Source organism: Phocoena sinus, chromosome 6 (genome assembly GCF_008692025.1).
Source record: "Phocoena sinus isolate mPhoSin1 chromosome 6, mPhoSin1.pri, whole genome shotgun sequence".
Taxonomy (NCBI): domain Eukaryota; kingdom Metazoa; phylum Chordata; class Mammalia; order Artiodactyla; family Phocoenidae; genus Phocoena; species Phocoena sinus.
In genome coordinates, this window is record NC_045768.1 from 20,090,738 (window position 1) to 20,107,793 (window position 17,056).

The following is a 17,056-nucleotide window of genomic DNA, read 5'->3' on the forward strand; positions in this document are numbered from 1 at the left end:
CACGAGCTCCACTCCCACCCACCCTCATCCTCACCTCCAGCCTGTCTCCCATGTCCAGGCTCTATGAGAAATCAATTGCCCTTTCTCACCTTCTGAGATGGCCCGCACTCTGTCTGGGGAGAGACAGGCTGACTAGCATCAGGCCTACTGATACTACTGAATTTATTTATCTAAATAAATCCACTTATTTATTTATCTAAATAAATCCACTTCTATCTATCACTTTGTCTCTTGCTGAACTCCTTCTGCAATGAGACATCAAGAACCTGAGCTTCACTAAGTCCTGAGACCAACTAGATCAACTCCCACTCTTCGTCAACACTGGTGGGGACATCTTCTGTGCCGTTTCTTTGTCACAACTTTTTGGGCACTAATACCTGTTTGGGAGACTACCTTGGAAGGGATAGCATCTAAATCGTAAGCGCAAATCTTGACCAAATTGCACGGTGGATTTTGACTTAAGAGTGGAATTTTGGACAGCTTGGCAGTTAGAGACTTCACCTCAGGCTTGTCTGAAAGGGGTCGGGCTGCATCCATCGCAACCAATACCCCTCTGGGCCATATAGGCTGGGATTGGGAAAGATGTGGACAACAGGAATTAAATGGGAAAAGACTTAGTAGGTTATGTAATCGGGTTTGGCCACAATATGAATTAGGAAATTTAAAATGGAGTGAAGTACCCTATGTTCAAATTTTCATGGCCTTGTATCTGGGCAATGGAACCCAAAAGGAATTTAAGGTGTGCGTAGCTCGGAGGGATAACTCTAGGAAGGACACAGAGGACATTTTAACTGACCCACCCTACTGGATTCCTCCTCCCCCGAGGTACCGGCCCTTTTGGCTATGCGTTTCATAGCCCAGTCTGCCCCAGACAACAGGTGCAAAATCCAGAAAGCAACTGCTGGTCCTCCGACTCCAGTAAATGATTTGTTCCAATTGGTTTATTTGGTTTTCAGTAATAAGGATATGGCCAAAAGGTCTGAACGCACCCAGAGAAAAATGCAAAAGGCCCAAATGATTGCAGTGGCTTTGTCCGCTCACAGACCACCAAAGGGGAAGCCGGCTTTTCTGGGCCAATCTGGCCCTGGCAGACTACAAGGCCCACCGGTACCCATACAAGGCCAATGTACCCTCTGTGGACAAAAGGGTCACTGGAGGGAAGATTTTGATCGATGTGCCCTTTACAGCCAGGGCACTGGAAGAGGGAATGCTCCAGATGCCGGACAGCAACGGGGCCCCTCGGCCATTGATGGTTTTGCAATCAGAAGACTAAAGGGGCCCAAGGCAGAAAGTGGCTCTGCCTAGAGATACCATCTACAGAACTAATGTCAAGCCTCGGGTGGTCAATGATGTGGCAGGCCACTTGGTAGAATTTTTTATAAACACTGATGCAGCCTTCTCGGTCTTAACCCAAAGGACTGGAAACCTTTGCAATCGTAAGGAATACGTAATGGGGTTGTCGGGGAAGAGACAGGGGCACACTTTCCTGGAACCCCTTTTGTGCAAGATCAATGGACAGCTGTTTTTACATTCCTTCCTGTTTGTGCCTGACTGTCCCATCCCTTTAGTGGGAAGAGATCTGTAACTAAGTCAGGGACAAGGGAACTACCCTCATCACCAAATGGTTCTAATAGAAAGCAAAGAGGAACAGATAAAATCTGAAGCTAAAACAGAAGCCTTAGTAGACCCTGGAATGTGGAATACTGAGGTTCCAGGCTTGGCCAAAGATATCCAGTTGGTGATTATTAAGTAAAAAGGGTTACATAGTGTCTAAATATAAGGTACAAATTTCTTAAACCTAGGGAAGATCCTCAAAAATGTTTGTAAGTAGATTACCAAAATAGGAGGCCACTGGTCTGACTAAACTGACCATAGCTGATATTCAGAGCCTGATAGGAATTTTGGAAGAGGCCTTCTCCCCTAAGCTAAATGAGGAAAAGTAAAACTTTCCAATACAGGTGAATGGGTATGTCAGTCCTCCAGTATCATGGAGGTAACCACCCAATTCTTTGAAAAAGAAAACAAAACTGTCCTTGTTTTACAAATGCAGTCTTTACAGGACCAGAGGAGTGACTCCAAAAATAATCCAAAACCCACCAATCCTTTTACCACTCCCCAAACCTTCCCTATTTATCTTAAGAGGCTTGTAAGTATTAAACAAAGGGGAAACAAAGTCATCCTAGGAGGAACTTGCCTGTACCTTTGAGATGCAAATGTCCTATCTGGTCTTCTCAAGAACACTTATCTCTGCCACCTTTTTTTTTTTTTTTGCGTGGTTTTTTTTTTTGAGGTATGCGGGCCTCTCACTGTTGTGGCCTCTCCCTTTGCGGAGCACAGGCTCCGTCCGGATGCGCAGGCTCAGTGGCCATGGCTCACGGGCCCAGCCACTCAGCAGCATGTGGGATCTTCCCAGACCGGGGCACGAACCCGTGTCCCCTGCATCGGCAGGCGGACTCTCAACCACTGCGCCACCAGGGAAGCCCACTGCCATCTTTTTAAATGCAAATTTTTAAAAAAGGGAAAGGTAATTTAGAACTTGACTTGTCACAAGGATAAATAGAAATCTTAAGTGTCTTCTCTGCAAACACTAGTAAAAAGGATTTAGCCATCTAGATAGGTGACCTTGATTTGTTCCATCTGCTAGAAGCCTAATTTGAATCCAGCCCCTTGTAACTTATGGCTTTTATGTCGTACCTGACTCAGGGCTGAATTTTTGGAGTGGGAACTCTGAGGCCTCTGTGTTTGTGTGTTCATATGTATCTATATGTGTGTTGTAGGGGTATGGTATTTGCCAAACATTAATTCGTAAAAGAGCTCTGCTTAATTGGCTTTTTAAAAATTAAGCGCTTATATAAATACTCAGAAATAGAAAATAATCTGGCCAGAATGAATTTCAGGTTCATGGCATCTGGAAAATATTCAGTACTAAACTGATATCTGGTATTGAAGGTGGCTTAAGCTTGTTGGTTTGATTAACAGAGACATCAGCGTTAAGCATAATACTTCTGTTTGTTTACCTTAGTAAACAAAGGTGTGAAGAATGAAAAAAACTGAAAAGATTTACGCATGATCATTAGTTGGGTAAATGGATTTTGTTAGGAATGGCCTAAAACTAGGCTGGATTTGGTTTCTCCCTCCGAAGTTTTCTTGAAATGCTGCTTATAATAACAGATAGTATGAGTTTCTTTGCCTGTAAGTGATCTGTATTTGTTTTTGAGACCTCCTTCCCTCCTGTTTTACTTCTGATTCCCATAAGAATATGGGAGTAAAATCTCTGAGGGGGTAATGAAACAGGAGGGGAAGGGGGCAGGGCACAACCTCTGAAAAAATGACATAGCCTGAGGACATGACATAAACTGATTAGAACCAAATGGGTCCAAGATGGCAGACAAATCGGACAAGTTGACTTCCACCAGACCTTGAGGCTCGGTATATGCTCACTGTAACACATCAGCAAGCTGAATGACACACCCACAGGCGCCATGACAGGTCCAAGGCCGACCATAAGGATCAAAAAGTGGGCGGTGGCCCAACTCCTGGAAATCCCCGCCCCTTCCTGAACTAGCTGGAATACTCCTCCCACTCATCAGCCTATGAAATGACCCACCCCTATAAAAACTGACAACCCCATACCCTGGTGCCTTTCTCACCTCCTGAGATGGCCCACACTCTGTGGAGTGTTTCTCTCTAAATAAATCCACTTCTTACCGATCACTGTCTCTCACTGAATTCTTTCAGTGATGAGACATCAAGAACCTGAGCTTCATTAAGTCCTGAAACCAGGCGTGTGATCTCAGTTGGAAGACAGTGGGTTTTGGCTGGGTTTGAGTCCCTGCCGCATGGGCTCAAGTCCCAACCTGAGGTGCACGGTTTCAAAAGGGCCAGGTATATTACATTGCTGGAGAAGGAACCTCATGGGCATCTTAAACCTAGCCACTTATTTTTTGGCTCCTAGAGGTGAATGCTAGGTGGCAATAGAACTTTGCTGACACTATGTGAAACTGAGCAGGACCCTGGGGGACCCTCCTCAGTAGAAGTCCTTTCTGTGTCCCCCATTTCTTGTTTGTAGGAAAGAAGCTTCAGCCTCCTAGACCTTCCCTGAGTACCAAAGGGCAGATTCAAACAGCTGCTTGTCAGGTAAGGGAGGGAATGCAGAAACAAAGGAAGAGTAGTCAAGAAACAACAGTGCAATAATAAAGCAGGTTCTGGTTTTTCCTCAAGGAGTATACATAACAATATCTTTGAATTCTGCAGGAACTAAGGCCCCCATCCAGGTGGAGGTTGGTAACTTCAGGCTCAGTATGATGCCTGGAGCAACACCCTGTTACCTCACCACCAACCAATCAGAAGAAAATCTGCACACAGTGGAAGACAGAAGACTCTGACCCCCTCCGCAAATGACTAACTGCTATTAACTTCCCCTTTTTCCCTTTAAAAACTTTCATGGTCAAGCAGAATCTTGGGAGTTGGTTCTTGGATACGAGTCCATCTTCTCCCCAGGTTGCTGGCCTCCTGAATAAAGCAATCTTTCCTCTCCAACAAAGAAAAAAAAAAAAAAGAAATCAATTGCCACCCACTGTTCCCTCCTCCTAGGAACGGAATTCAGCATCGTGGTGATGGTGGTGATAAAAGCAAGCATTTATTGAGCACCTACTATAGGCCAGGCATTGTGCTAAGGGTAGACATATCATTATTACTGCACTTAATCCTCACCAACACCACTATGAGGGAGGTATGAATATAATCTCCATTTTACAGATGAGGAAACTGAGGTCAGGTAACTAGCCTAAGGTCACACAACCAGGAAGCAGATGGTGCCAGGATCTGAACCCCGGTAGTCTGGGTTCGGAGAGAGGGTGAGTTAGATGCCCAGCAGACCAGGCATGGAGAGTGGGAGCCACAGAGACCATGCTGCTCCACTCTGGGGCTCTCCCAGGACCAAGCAGGAGGCTGTGCATTTTGGATGCAGGACTTACACAATGCTTTGCTGAAATGGATTCCTCAGGCCTGAAAAAAAGGGCCTTTTGGAAACTCCCTTCCAAGCCTATCTTCTAAGGTCCTGCCTGTCCTGAACCCTTGGCAATATGTCTTATAACATCTTGCCCCCCTGCAGTTTATTCTCCTCCTGGCAACCAGAATGATCCTTTTAAAACCAAAGCATATGATGTCACTCCTCTGCTCAAAATCCCCAGTGGCTCCCCATCTCACACAGGGTAAAAGCCAAAGTCCTGACAAAAGTCTCCAAGGCCATATGCAGCCACATCGGCCTCCTTGCGGTTGCTCCAGGAACGCTCCTGCCCCAGGGCCTTTGCACCTATTGTTCCCTCGGCCTGGAATGCACTTCCCCCAAATGACTGCTTGGCTCAGTCCCTCATTTCCTTCAAATCCTTGTTCAAATGTCACCTTCTTGCTGATGCAATACTCCTTCTGACTCTCCCAACCCCCCTCCCTGCTTTCCCCCTACAGCACTTTTTACCAAATGCCATACGATGTGTTTTCAGTATTTATTATGTCTCCTCCACTCCCACTAGAACATCAGCTCCACAAGACCAGGGATTTCTGTTTTGCTCACCACTGTATTTCCAGAACCTAGGTCAGACCCTAGCACTTAGTAGGCACTCAGTAAGTGTTTGTGGAATGAATGAATGAGACTTGGTCTTATCACCTTCTCCCCCACCCCAATGTCCCTGTCTAGAAGATCCTGATCACTTGTTAGGGCAACTGGTACACCTGGTGAACAAGTGAGTCCCTCGGCTTCTTCTCTCCCTGGCTGTCTTATCTCCAGATGAAAGGGTTGGACCAGATTATCTACAGAGTCCTTCCAGCTCTGAAAACCTTCAACTGACAAAAAAAAAGGGCATACTTCTTCATTACAGCAAGCCTGTAGCTACATTGACTTGATTATGAAAACTGCGTTTCCTTTAGAATTTTCCACAGTTAAGGCCCCACAGCCTCCACGCTTCTTAAAATAAGTGACGTTTGGCTGCAGTTGTGCTACGTGATCTGTAACCTGCACACTAGGTTAGCATTAACCTCAAGTGCTGGGTTACAGGGAAGTAAACCAAACCACAGTTAGTTGTTTCCTAAGATCAGAAACACCACCTCTCCTTGTCCCCCTCAATTTGACACTCATTCCTTAGCAGGCCATGCTGTTGGTTTTGGGGTTTAGCCAGAGGCCCTCTGGAGAAGGAACAAAATTAGGTGTTGTGGGCCAAAAGGAAGGAGCGGGGACGAAAGCAGACCCTGGTGTGATAACACAGCATGCGCGGCACAGCTGGGAGCAGGGAGCGGAGGTCAGAGGGTCGCAGGTCCTTCAAGGTCAGTCCCGACCAGGGCCATCATCCAGCCTAACTGACTTCAGGGAGCCTCGGGTCTTTGTCTCCCCATCTGAAACAGGAACTGCATGAGTCTTATGTTCCATCAAGTATCTACAACTCTAAACCCCACCTGGCCAGTCTAACCCAAGGCCTGGGTCAAATTCACCAGTGGCGTCAGCTAAGGACCATGTTAATGGTCTCTGGACAAATGTCCAGAGACGTTTGGAATGCAGAACTTACTTCTCACGCTGAATGCTGGGTCACTCCACAATAATGCTGCTTTGGTCCTTCAAAGATGCTCTGTTAGGTTTAAGGACAGAATCAGTATAAACTCACTCGTGAGCTCCTTTGGAGGCCCTGCCTTTTGGACGAGCCCCCAGCCTATGGCCCAGCCCTGGTCTCCTAACAGGCTCCTCTAACCTCTGTAAACTGATCACTTCCTACGGGGAAGCAGGAGGGCACAGCAGTGAGGCACCTGCATCAGAGGAGTCAGACCTGGGCAGGCATCCTGGCTGTGGTGCTCACTTCCAACTGGGCAGCCTGATACCTGTATCCCTCTCTGGGCCTCAGCTTCCTGAGCAGTAAAGTGGGAATCATAAGCGCATCCTTCACAGAGCTGTGATAAAGATTACGTCAATTAATAAATGTAAATCACTTAGCTCAGAGCCTGACTAAATGGTAGTTGTTATTATTATTATTGGAAATGTTTTCTTTACATCTCAAGTCACACACTGAGGTCTGGGCTGGCCCTTCCTGGTGTATATTCTGGCACTGTGGTAATAACATGGGGCTCCATCACTGAGTATATGCAAACCTAGGTTAAACAGGGAGAGCAAATAGATGGCACACATACCACCTCCCGCCTTCCCTGACCGGGGCAAGCATCTCTAATCTATCGCAGCACTCTTCTCCCTCTCACTACAGCCTTGGGCTGATAAGATTCAAAACAGAGCTTCAGGCACCTATGAGCACTGTGGGGAAACCCGCCTGCTGTCCTCTGATCACGAGGCAGAGATGCCGGTATGGGAGAGATTCATGCCTTAGAGAGTGAGGGCAAGGACCACATCCACATACAAGTTATGAGGAGTGAAGGGAAATCGGTCTCCATTCACTGCTGCAGACCCAGCACTTTGAACAGTGCCTGCCACACAGCAGATGCTCAAATATCTGCCGGATGAATAAATTAGCATCTAATCCACCTGAGTCCACAGCACAGAGCACTGGGCCTAACCTAGCAGGTGCTCAACGAACACGAGAGGGCAGTAGGGGAGGCTGGCTAGACCCTCACTTGAGTACAGCATCACCGTGTAGAGAAAGCACTGGCTTAGGCAGGGTCAAGGCCTGACACTGCCACTCACTCAGCACATGACCCTGAGCAGGGCCTTTCTTCACCATGTGTACAATGAAGGGGGTTGGGAGCGGGGAGGGGAACCTGACAAAGCCCAAGGCCCCTTCCAGTCCTGATATTCAGATCCAGAGAACTCTTCCAGGCACTGCCAGTCTAGGGACTCCCACTGCCCTGCAGGCCATAACCTCATACACTGTTCTTACACAAGATTCCACTACCAGGGGCCCAGGAGAGAAACACAAAGGATCTGGGCAGCTGCTGGCCACGTGAGTCACTGTCCAGTTTCCCAGGCCCAAGCCCAGCCGTGCAGCCCTCCATTCCAGCCCACACTCCTGACTCCTACATCATGCATCTTCTCCCATCTCACTATCCCGTAAGTACCTATCCCATAAGCACTCACTGAGCACCGGCTGGAGGCCAGCCCACAGCAGTGAACAGGACAGACGTGGCCTCCGCCTCTGGAGCTGGCAGTCAAGAGGCAGAGAAAAGTACACAAATACGTGGAATAGTTGAAGAGCATAAACTGGCCACGAGGGACACAGGCAGGGTCAGAGGGGGTCAGAAAAGGCTTCTCAGAGGGGAGGATGGAATTGAGACCTGAAGGATCAAAGGGCACGAATCATGGGAAGATCAGGGAAAAGAACATCCCAGGCAAAGGAACAGCAGCTGCAAAGGCTCTCAGGCCAGGGGTTGGCAAACTACGACCACTTGTGTATTTATGTATTATCTATGGCTGCTTTCGAATTACACTGGCAGAGTTGAGAAGCTGCCACAGAGACCTATGGCCTGTGAAGTGTAAAATACTTTCCATCTGACCCTTTCTAGGTAAAAATGGGCGACCCCTGGTTTACAGTGTTGGATAAATAAGAGAAGGTCAGGGTAGCTAAAACAGACTGAGCAAGGGGGAGACATACGAGGAGACTGGGGAGGTGGGTGGAAGCCAGGCCATGATGGCTTGGGTGGGACACACTGACCTCCAGCCTGGTATCTCCTGCAAACGGGGACCAGAGTGATCTCCCTGAAACACAGGGCTGAACACCTTACTCTTCTGCGCTCTTGGTTTCCCAAAGCACGTTGCACAGAACACTGGCTCCATGGGATAAACCTCAATAAAAGCGTTCCGTAGTTAAGTACGTTTTAGAAACATGTCATTTCTCTCTCTCTCTCTCTCTCTCTCTCTCTCTCGGATGCTATCAAGCAAACACACCAGCACATGAAATGCTTGGAAAAAGTTTCCACAGCAAAGAAATCTGTTGACTTTGTTTAACTCACCATCCTTCAAATTTATTTGGCCATAGAACCCCCTTTTTTTTCCATAAAATCTATTAACATTTGAAGAACTAGTGTTCCATGTGCTAACGGGCAAACGCCTCTGCTTGGCACACCCAGCTCCAGTAAGGTAACCCCCAGAGCCTGTTCTAGATTTTGAGGGTGTGGCCTGGGGAGCCGTCTCTCTAGTCTGTCCCCTGCCTTCTTCTTGCCTCCAATGCCCTAAATAAAGGTCATCTGGCCACTGCAGCTCTGCTCTACCAAACGAACTGCAGCAGGAACACTAACATTTACACCAGGTTAAGTCCCTGCCTGCGCCCCCGGTGGTGGATGTCTACTACATGGGCCTGTCCAGCATCGCCTTCCCCCAGCTTTGGTAACGACAGCCCAGCTCTCCTTTGGGGACCACCTCTCCCCCATCTCCTGCCAGCTCCAAGGGTGAGGTCTGGCTAAGCAGAATATTCCATCCTCCTGCTTTGGAGGGACGGGTTCAGGATACGAGCGCAGGACCCCAAGCGGGTACCGATGAATTCCAGACTAGGATGGGCGTCCCTGGAGTTCACAAGGCAGCAGCCGAGATACGGGATTCAAGCCCAGGTCCTTCTGCCCAGCCTTGCACTTCACCCTAAGTCTCCCCCAACTTGAGCGGCCAAGGCCAGTTCAGCACTGAGTCATCCTTAGATTCCAGTCACAGGTGCCCAGAGAGGGCACCAGGGGGGCTGGAAAGTGCTACCCACAACCTCATATCCTCCAGGGAAGTATGGATACTTCTCAACAAACGGAGCTGGCCTGGACCATTCATCCTTTCAGGTGGAAAGTGATGACCACAGAGAGGTAGCTGTTAGTCATGAAACCAGGGCGAAGAAGACAGGGCGGGGGGTGGGGGGGGGGGGGGGGGGGGTGCAGTAGGCGGCAGGGGAGGCGGAGCATACCTGCTGGCCGTGCTTTTCCTTCCAGCTGCACTGGCTCCGTCAGCCTGCAAAAGAAACCCAGAACACCGAAATCAGCCAAGAGGAAAACACAGATTCTACCCACTGTACCCTACCAAGCTCCTACTCAAACACCAGCCTTCAGAGGGGGTGAGCCGGCCACAACGCCCTACTCCATTCTTCCAGGCTAAAAGTCTGCCCCCAGTGGTAAGAGGGAGTTAGGACAGCCAACCCCCCTCCCCCCAACCCAATTTGCTTGGCCCTTTAAATCCAACTGAGCACCCACTGCCAACACAAACCCAGCAACCACAGAGCCCTGGGGACTCAGTGAAAAGTAACCAACTAAATCTGAGATTGAATTGCACCATTTTCATTTTCAGCTGGGATTTCCAGTGAAACAGTAGCTGAAGATTTATTCCTACCAACTGGAGGGGGAAATCCTATTATGTTAAAACAGTCTGTCCCCCAACCCTGCAAGCAGGGTGAGGCAAGAGAGCACTGCTTCATAATCTCTTTTATTTGGGGCTGGGTGATGGGAAGATAAGGCTGACCAAATGGAACTTTCAGAAATCATAAAATTTTGGTCCAGATGGAGAGACTGAGGCCCTGGGAGAGGAGGGAGCTGCCTGATGTCTCATGAGGACTGCGTGACAAATACCCGGGGATCCTGACTCCCAGGCCAGTGCAGGGGGGACCTCGATGAGGAGGCCAAGGACATGGAAAAAAGCACCTGGGTTCTCCACCACCCCTGGTTGGAGATGCATTCCCCAGCTTTGTCAAAACATTAATAATAATGGTAATCACAGAATAATGCAGGTTCAAGACTCTAGCGTACATGTGTTTCTAAATTCAGAACCTTTCCAATTTTAGAAAGGCAATGTGGCGCATGTGTTCTCTATTTTGAAATAACCCTGGCAGGGTCTGGGGAGCCCCTGGTACTCAAGCACGTTGATATTTCTATAGTAAAACTTATGCAGTCAGCCCTAAGTGGGCTAAACGAAACCGGGCACTAGCCTCTTCTCCCTTCAGGTCAAGTTCTGCCACCTAACCAGTTACAAAACATCTTTTTGTTTTCAAGCTTTTCGAATTTCAGGATTGCAGATGAAGGATGGAGGACCTACAATAAAAACAGCATCAGCTACCTTTGGATGAGTGCTTTCGAGAAGCTGCAAGCTGGCAAAACCAGATGGCAGACTTCAATTTAAACAGTCAATATATCAAAATAAAGACATTTCACCCCCAAGAAAGCCAGATTTCAGCTTCTGAAAGCAACACGTAGTTCCACACGACTGGTCAGCTAAAGCTGACATACCTGGTTCACCACAGTCCCCACCACCCACTCTTGCCTACTTCCCACCCCACGGCCTGGCCCCTGCGGGTACCCCAGACTCGCTCCCTGAGCTAACTTCCCACCCGGCGCTAGTGTGTGGGCATTCAACACCTCTCACCGAATCCTCTTGATGGGTTCCCCAACACACATACACAATATCCCCATTTAAGTATTCCAGGCATTTATCCAACATCCCACAGCTATAAGCCCAGGTCTGGGTCAACTCCAATGCCCACCTTCCTCAGCTCTGGAATATTCTATCTCCCTCCAACACTCAGGAGGGACAGTCGGGAAATGGGGTGAACACACACAGCCTCCACTGCCCACGCGAGGGAAATGGAAAGGTGAAGGACAAACAGGGAGGTAGAAACGTGAGGCCTGGGAGGGAGCAGTTAATGGGATGCCAGTGAATTATTTCCATGGAGGAAACAAGAAAGCGGAAAATGGTTTGCAAATCATTTCACTGGGAGCAAAAGAACACGATCAATTACAGCCTCTTTCCAACATCTTGCATTCCTCAAACTTGTATGGAAAGCGAATGGGAAGAAGTTGTTCTAATGCTCATATCAGAAGAGACAGAAGTGGTAGAGGTGGAAATTCTATCCCAGAGAGCTTAAAAAAACTGTAAAATCCCCAATGATCTCTAGCCTTTCAAATTTCAAACTGAACTCCAGGCATGTATTTCTAGAATTTTATACATTCTTTTAATGTTGTTTTAATTTTTTTTTTTTTTTTTTTTGTCCTTTTCCTTCACAATTTCACAGAGTTGACCAGTTCAAGCGTACTGAACATGGGACTGGGTAAGGGAGAAGAGTTTCTCTTTTAGGCACATCTGACCATCTCCATCCATTTTCCCTTTCACTGTGTTTATGATATTTGAGCTTCTTATCACTGGTAGCTACATGCATTTTTGTTTTCCACCCATTTTTATAAAACAAAGACAAAATGCTGAAAATTTTCAAAGAGCTGTCCAAACAAATCCTTTTGTAGAAGCCTAGATGGTACAACTGGGGAAATGAGATGGCTGGAGGGAGGAGTTCATCCCTGCAGGGTGGGAAATGTCGGTTTATTGGCAGAGATGAGAAGCAGATATGGGAAGGGGGCTAGAGATGGACAATGGGCACAAGTGAGAGATGCCCAAGAGAGTACGTGTCAATATCACAGCACCTGTCAATCTCAGCCTTCGGGCCTGGCTGAGTCCAGACCCACCATAACAACAGGGGACAGCCTCTCGGGCCCCCCCCCAGCCACAGTGTTGAGGGCACCCATTCTCATTGTAGAGATCCCTAAGGTGCCAGGCCGGCTTTGTCTGTGTCCTCACAAATATCTCAGAGCAAGCCCTACTGTCTGAATTAAGTTGACTTTGCCATTTTCCTGGGCCCAAATGGTCTACTACCAGCAATTTCATGCAATTCATCCCAAACCACAAACTCACCTTTACCCAGTGTAATCTGATCTGATTCTCAATTTAAACCAAAGTTCAAGAGCACAGGGCTTAGAGTCAGACAAGTCTGAGTTCAAGTCCTGGGTCTGCCATTTTCAAGCTATATAATCCTTGGCAGTTCATCTGCACTCTCTAGGCCTCAGTTTCTTCATCTGCAAAATGGCAATATGCCAATTGGGCCCAAGAAACCGAGGCACAGAAAAACAGAGTGACTTGTACAAGATCACACAGCAGACGAGCAAGAGGCAGAGCCAGGCCTGGACTGAGCCAGGAGTCTTCCCAGCCTGTCTCCGGGCCTGATCTGAATCCTGGGCTGCAAGTCAGAAGGTCATGAGCATCTACCAGACCCCACAGCCCTGAGGCCTTCTCCAAAGGGCTGGTCAGAATGATACTGAATGCAGCTATGTAGGTAAACTACTAAGCACAGGCCAGGGATGTGTAGTAACCACTGAAGTAATGGAAACTCTATTGCTGTTGCCACTGGACCATGTGCTCCTAAAGATGCAGCTTCTGCCTGGCTCTGTCTGGGTCTCACTTTGAACCTTGGGCAAGCTCTTTCCTTTCCCTGGACCTGAGGTTCTCATAGGTAAAAACAGGCTCGGGAGGCACGAGAGTTCAATCCGATCATCTCCCCCTCCTTTTCATCTCTGATACTCTATGTGGAGCTGACCCAACCTTAACCAAACCCCTCAAGGGTAAATGAAATATGGTGGGGGAAGTGAACTGACTCATGAGAGGTCCTATTCCTCACTTCCACATAGCTGGGGGTAAAGGTATCCAAGCCCCCCCCCACCCCGCCCCCGCTCCCCGTAAGGGCACCTGCTTCCTCTCCCAGCCCCATCCATTCCTAACACACCAGCTTCTTCTCAGGACCTGGGCAAGGCTATTTTTAGTTTCATTCGACCCTCCTCTTCCCTCCCAAATGAACGTTAAGTTGTTCTTTTCCATTCTCTTATTAAGGATTTTCTTGGAAAGAAAATATTATTCCAAACCCAGAAATTTTATTTCTAAATTTGTGCAAATGTAAGTTGTAAGACATTAGCTGCATTTCACATTTTGTGCAAATGGCAGAAACAGGCAATTCGTGTGCTACGGGATGGGGGCTGGCCAATGATTTCGATAAAATAAACCCTTTTTTAATTTAAATGCTAATGCACTGAATTAAAATTTAATAACTGAGGAAATTGAAAAGCCGAGCAGGAATATTGGAAATAAATCCAAGCAGAAACAGCTGAAATTAAAAATTCTAGAGAGTGGGAGGATAGCAGCTAAGCTGTCTTATATGATTACATTTTTTTTCAGAATGAAGCAAAAAAAAAAAAAAAATCCTATCTCTCGCTGGCTCTAGGGCAGTAAATCCACAGTGCTGTGATTTATTGCTCAATTTTCCTGAGGGAAAAAGGCTTTCTTTCATGCTGAAATATTTCATAAATTTCAAGCCAGCATAAATTCTTAATTTAAAAGTTATGGAGGTCACATTTAGTGCACTGGTACTGTTCCAAAATCTTAAAGGAATAGCAGCGACAGAAAAAAAAAAAAAAAGCAAAAAGGAGGGGTAGAATTTGCTCCTTTTTTTTTTTTTTTTCCTTTTTTCATTTTGGTTTTAATTTGTGAGTTGAAATTTCATTATTAAAGATTCTTCCTGGATGGATGGAACCCAAGCAAGCACATGGGGAACTGGTGTGTGCTTGGAAATCTGCTGCAAAAGATGAAGAGATAAAGACTTAATTCAATTATAAAAAGGCTTTTTTTTTTTTTTTTAAAGCCACTTGAGGAATTTCTGGTAAAAATTTCCTTCCTTCATTGCCCGGGAAGGGGTGAGAGTGGGGGAGGGTGGCCAATGTAATTGCTTCTCTTAGATCGCCAATCTTTTGTGCACACTGATATATTCATTTGTTATACAGCTGTTCAGCGGCGGAAAGAATGCTGGGACGCCCATAATTCTAAGCAAATCAATCAAAAATTAATGATTTGTCATGCTTGCACAATGGAGGAAAACAGCTCCTTGGGTCCTGGCTGCCTGATCTCGAAGAATGAAATGCCTTTCTGCGATAAGAGAGCGGAGCCAGAGGCTCAGGGAGGCCGAGGGGCCACTGCAAATGTGAGGGCTCATGGGCCTGGAGCTCTGAGAGGGTGGAGTGGGCATCTCCAAGATGGTGCATCAGCTAGTCAAGCCAAGGATGGACTTGAGGCAGCACTTTTCCTGTGGTGGTATAATTAGGATCTTGCCTTTTCCCTCCCCCACTGCAACACAAACACTGCTTCCTCTCTGGAGACTTCAACGATTCCCCCTCCCCCCAGCAGATCTGATTAGTCCCTGTTCATTGTTTTCCCAACACTGCTAACTCACCACCACCAGTGCCTTTCACCAGCTCTATGGGATGGGGACCACAGTTCCTGGAAGGCCTGTGCCTCCCAGACTGTGCTCCCCCTGGATAAAGACCGCATCCTACACGTGGCGATGTCTCCAGCACCCAGCTCAGGGTCTGGCACAAATATTCAGCAAATAAGGTTGAATCCGTTAATTATTATTCCTCAGGAAATACTGATACCGAGAGGTTGCTGAGATGAACGATAAACTGCATTGGCAACTATACTTGGATAAAATGTAACAACTGATCTTAAATAATCAATCACTCCTTTCTTCATTCAACAGATATTTCTTGAAAGCCTAGTATATGTTAAACACTATGCTTGGCTTTGGGTGGACAGCCTCAAATCCACTACTGGACAATTCCAAATCCCCAGTGTTCACTGCTTCTCGGCTTCCTTCCACCCTTGGAAGGGAAGAGGGAACGTGAACCGGGAGAGGAGGGACGTTCTCTGCATGCTCAAACGTCTCTGAAATCTCATTTTCTTTCTTACTAATTCACGTGAATGTTATATCCACAAGTACCAAATGCATATTAGTCCAAAATATGTCTGTGTACTGCATATATACGTATGTATGTTAGTTTGAACACAAAAATTCTGTTTTAAATTTCCAAGTGGTATAACTGACCCTGCAGGAAGATGCTCAGCGTCAGTGGTGAGTGAAACCAAGTGCACTTGACCTGGAGGCCTGCAGGAGGCACCGAACCTTCGAGAAGCACCTACCAGAGCCCCAGGACCTGCCCAGAAGATGATTCTATGTCCCCTACTATTTACTGAGAGGAGGACAGGTGGGTCTGAAACAACTCAAACCTCATTTATATATCTCTTTCCTTTCCAAGAGCCAGTGGATTCCCCCAAATTTAACTTGAACTTTCTGTCCCATTGAGATACATGACTCAAGTCAGAAGAAAGTCATTCGTTCATCTGACAAGTATTTACTGAGCTCCTTCTATGCACCGGACACTGTTCTAGGCAGTTGGGATATATCCCTGCCCTCACTGTGATTATATGCAGAGGGGGCAGATGGTAGTATTAGGAGTAATAAATTAGTAAGATACATAATATGCTAGAAAGTAATCAGTTCTATGGGGGGAAAAATAGAGAAGGGCAGGGGATAATCAGAATGCTGGGCTGCAATTTTAAATAAGGTGGTCAGAGTAGGTGTCACTGGGTAAACAATGGAAGGTGAGGGGGTTGGCCATGTGGTGACTAGGGAAAAAGGAATGGCCAGTGGGAAGACCCAAGGGCAGGAGTGTACCTGGTGTGCTCAACGCACAAAGAAGATGCCAGTTTGTCTGCGGCAGAGTGAGGCAAGGATGAGAAGAGGTCAGGGGCAGAGCCTCACAGCTACTGAAGGGCTTTGGCTTTTGCTCTGGGGAGCCACTGGAAGGTTTGGGCAGAGTCAAATGTCATTTGACTTCCATTTTAAAAGATCATTCTGGATGCTGTGTTGAGAACAGACCGTAGGCAAGGATGGGAAAAGGATCCATCTTTTTCCAGCCCAGGAAAATGACGAAGGTGGCTGGGACCAGGGTCGTGGTAGTGAGGGAACTGAGGAGAAACACTGCGTTCTGAGTAGACTGGAAGGTAGAACCAATAGGACTTGCTGACGAACTGGAGGTGGGGTATGAAAAAAAGAATCAGGGGAGATTCCAAAAGTCTTGGACCAAGAAAAATGGATTGCGTCTCTCTGGTGCATGAGAATATTCAACACCAGCACTTTATAGATTGTTACACTGCCCTGAATCCTCCAATAACCCCGTGAAGAAGACACTGCAGTTTATCCCCTTTGACCAAAAATTCACCAAGCACCCAAGGGGCCAAGTGACGTACCCAAGGTCACACAGCTGGCCAATGGTATGGCCGGGGCTCACACATGTCTTCTCACCCCAAGTCCATGGTCACTTCCTCTACATACTTGGCCCTTCATCTCTAGAACAAACGAATCAAACCTGCCCCCAAACGATGCAGATACACTGTTTTCCTATCCAACCACTGGGCCCCAACTCAAGCACAGGTAGTCCCCACTTTTACACACCAGGTGTT

The 17,056-nt window shown here is 47.2% G+C and overlaps 1 protein-coding gene across 3 annotated transcripts in view; it reads right to left on the reverse strand.

The window, feature by feature from the left end:
- The window catches only part of ZNF618 (zinc finger protein 618), a 271,355-nt gene that overhangs the window by 79,229 nt on the left and 175,070 nt on the right, over positions 1-17,056 (reverse strand). For 2 of the 3 annotated variants that reach the window (XM_032635484.1, XM_032635485.1), the window contains one exon: positions 9,867-9,910. In XM_032635484.1, coding sequence (XP_032491375.1) covers positions 9,867-9,910 — 44 coding nt within the window. Of the gene's footprint in view, positions 1-6,557; positions 6,618-9,866; positions 9,911-17,056 lie in introns of all 3 variants that reach the window. The other variant, XM_032635486.1, reaches the window with a different exon arrangement.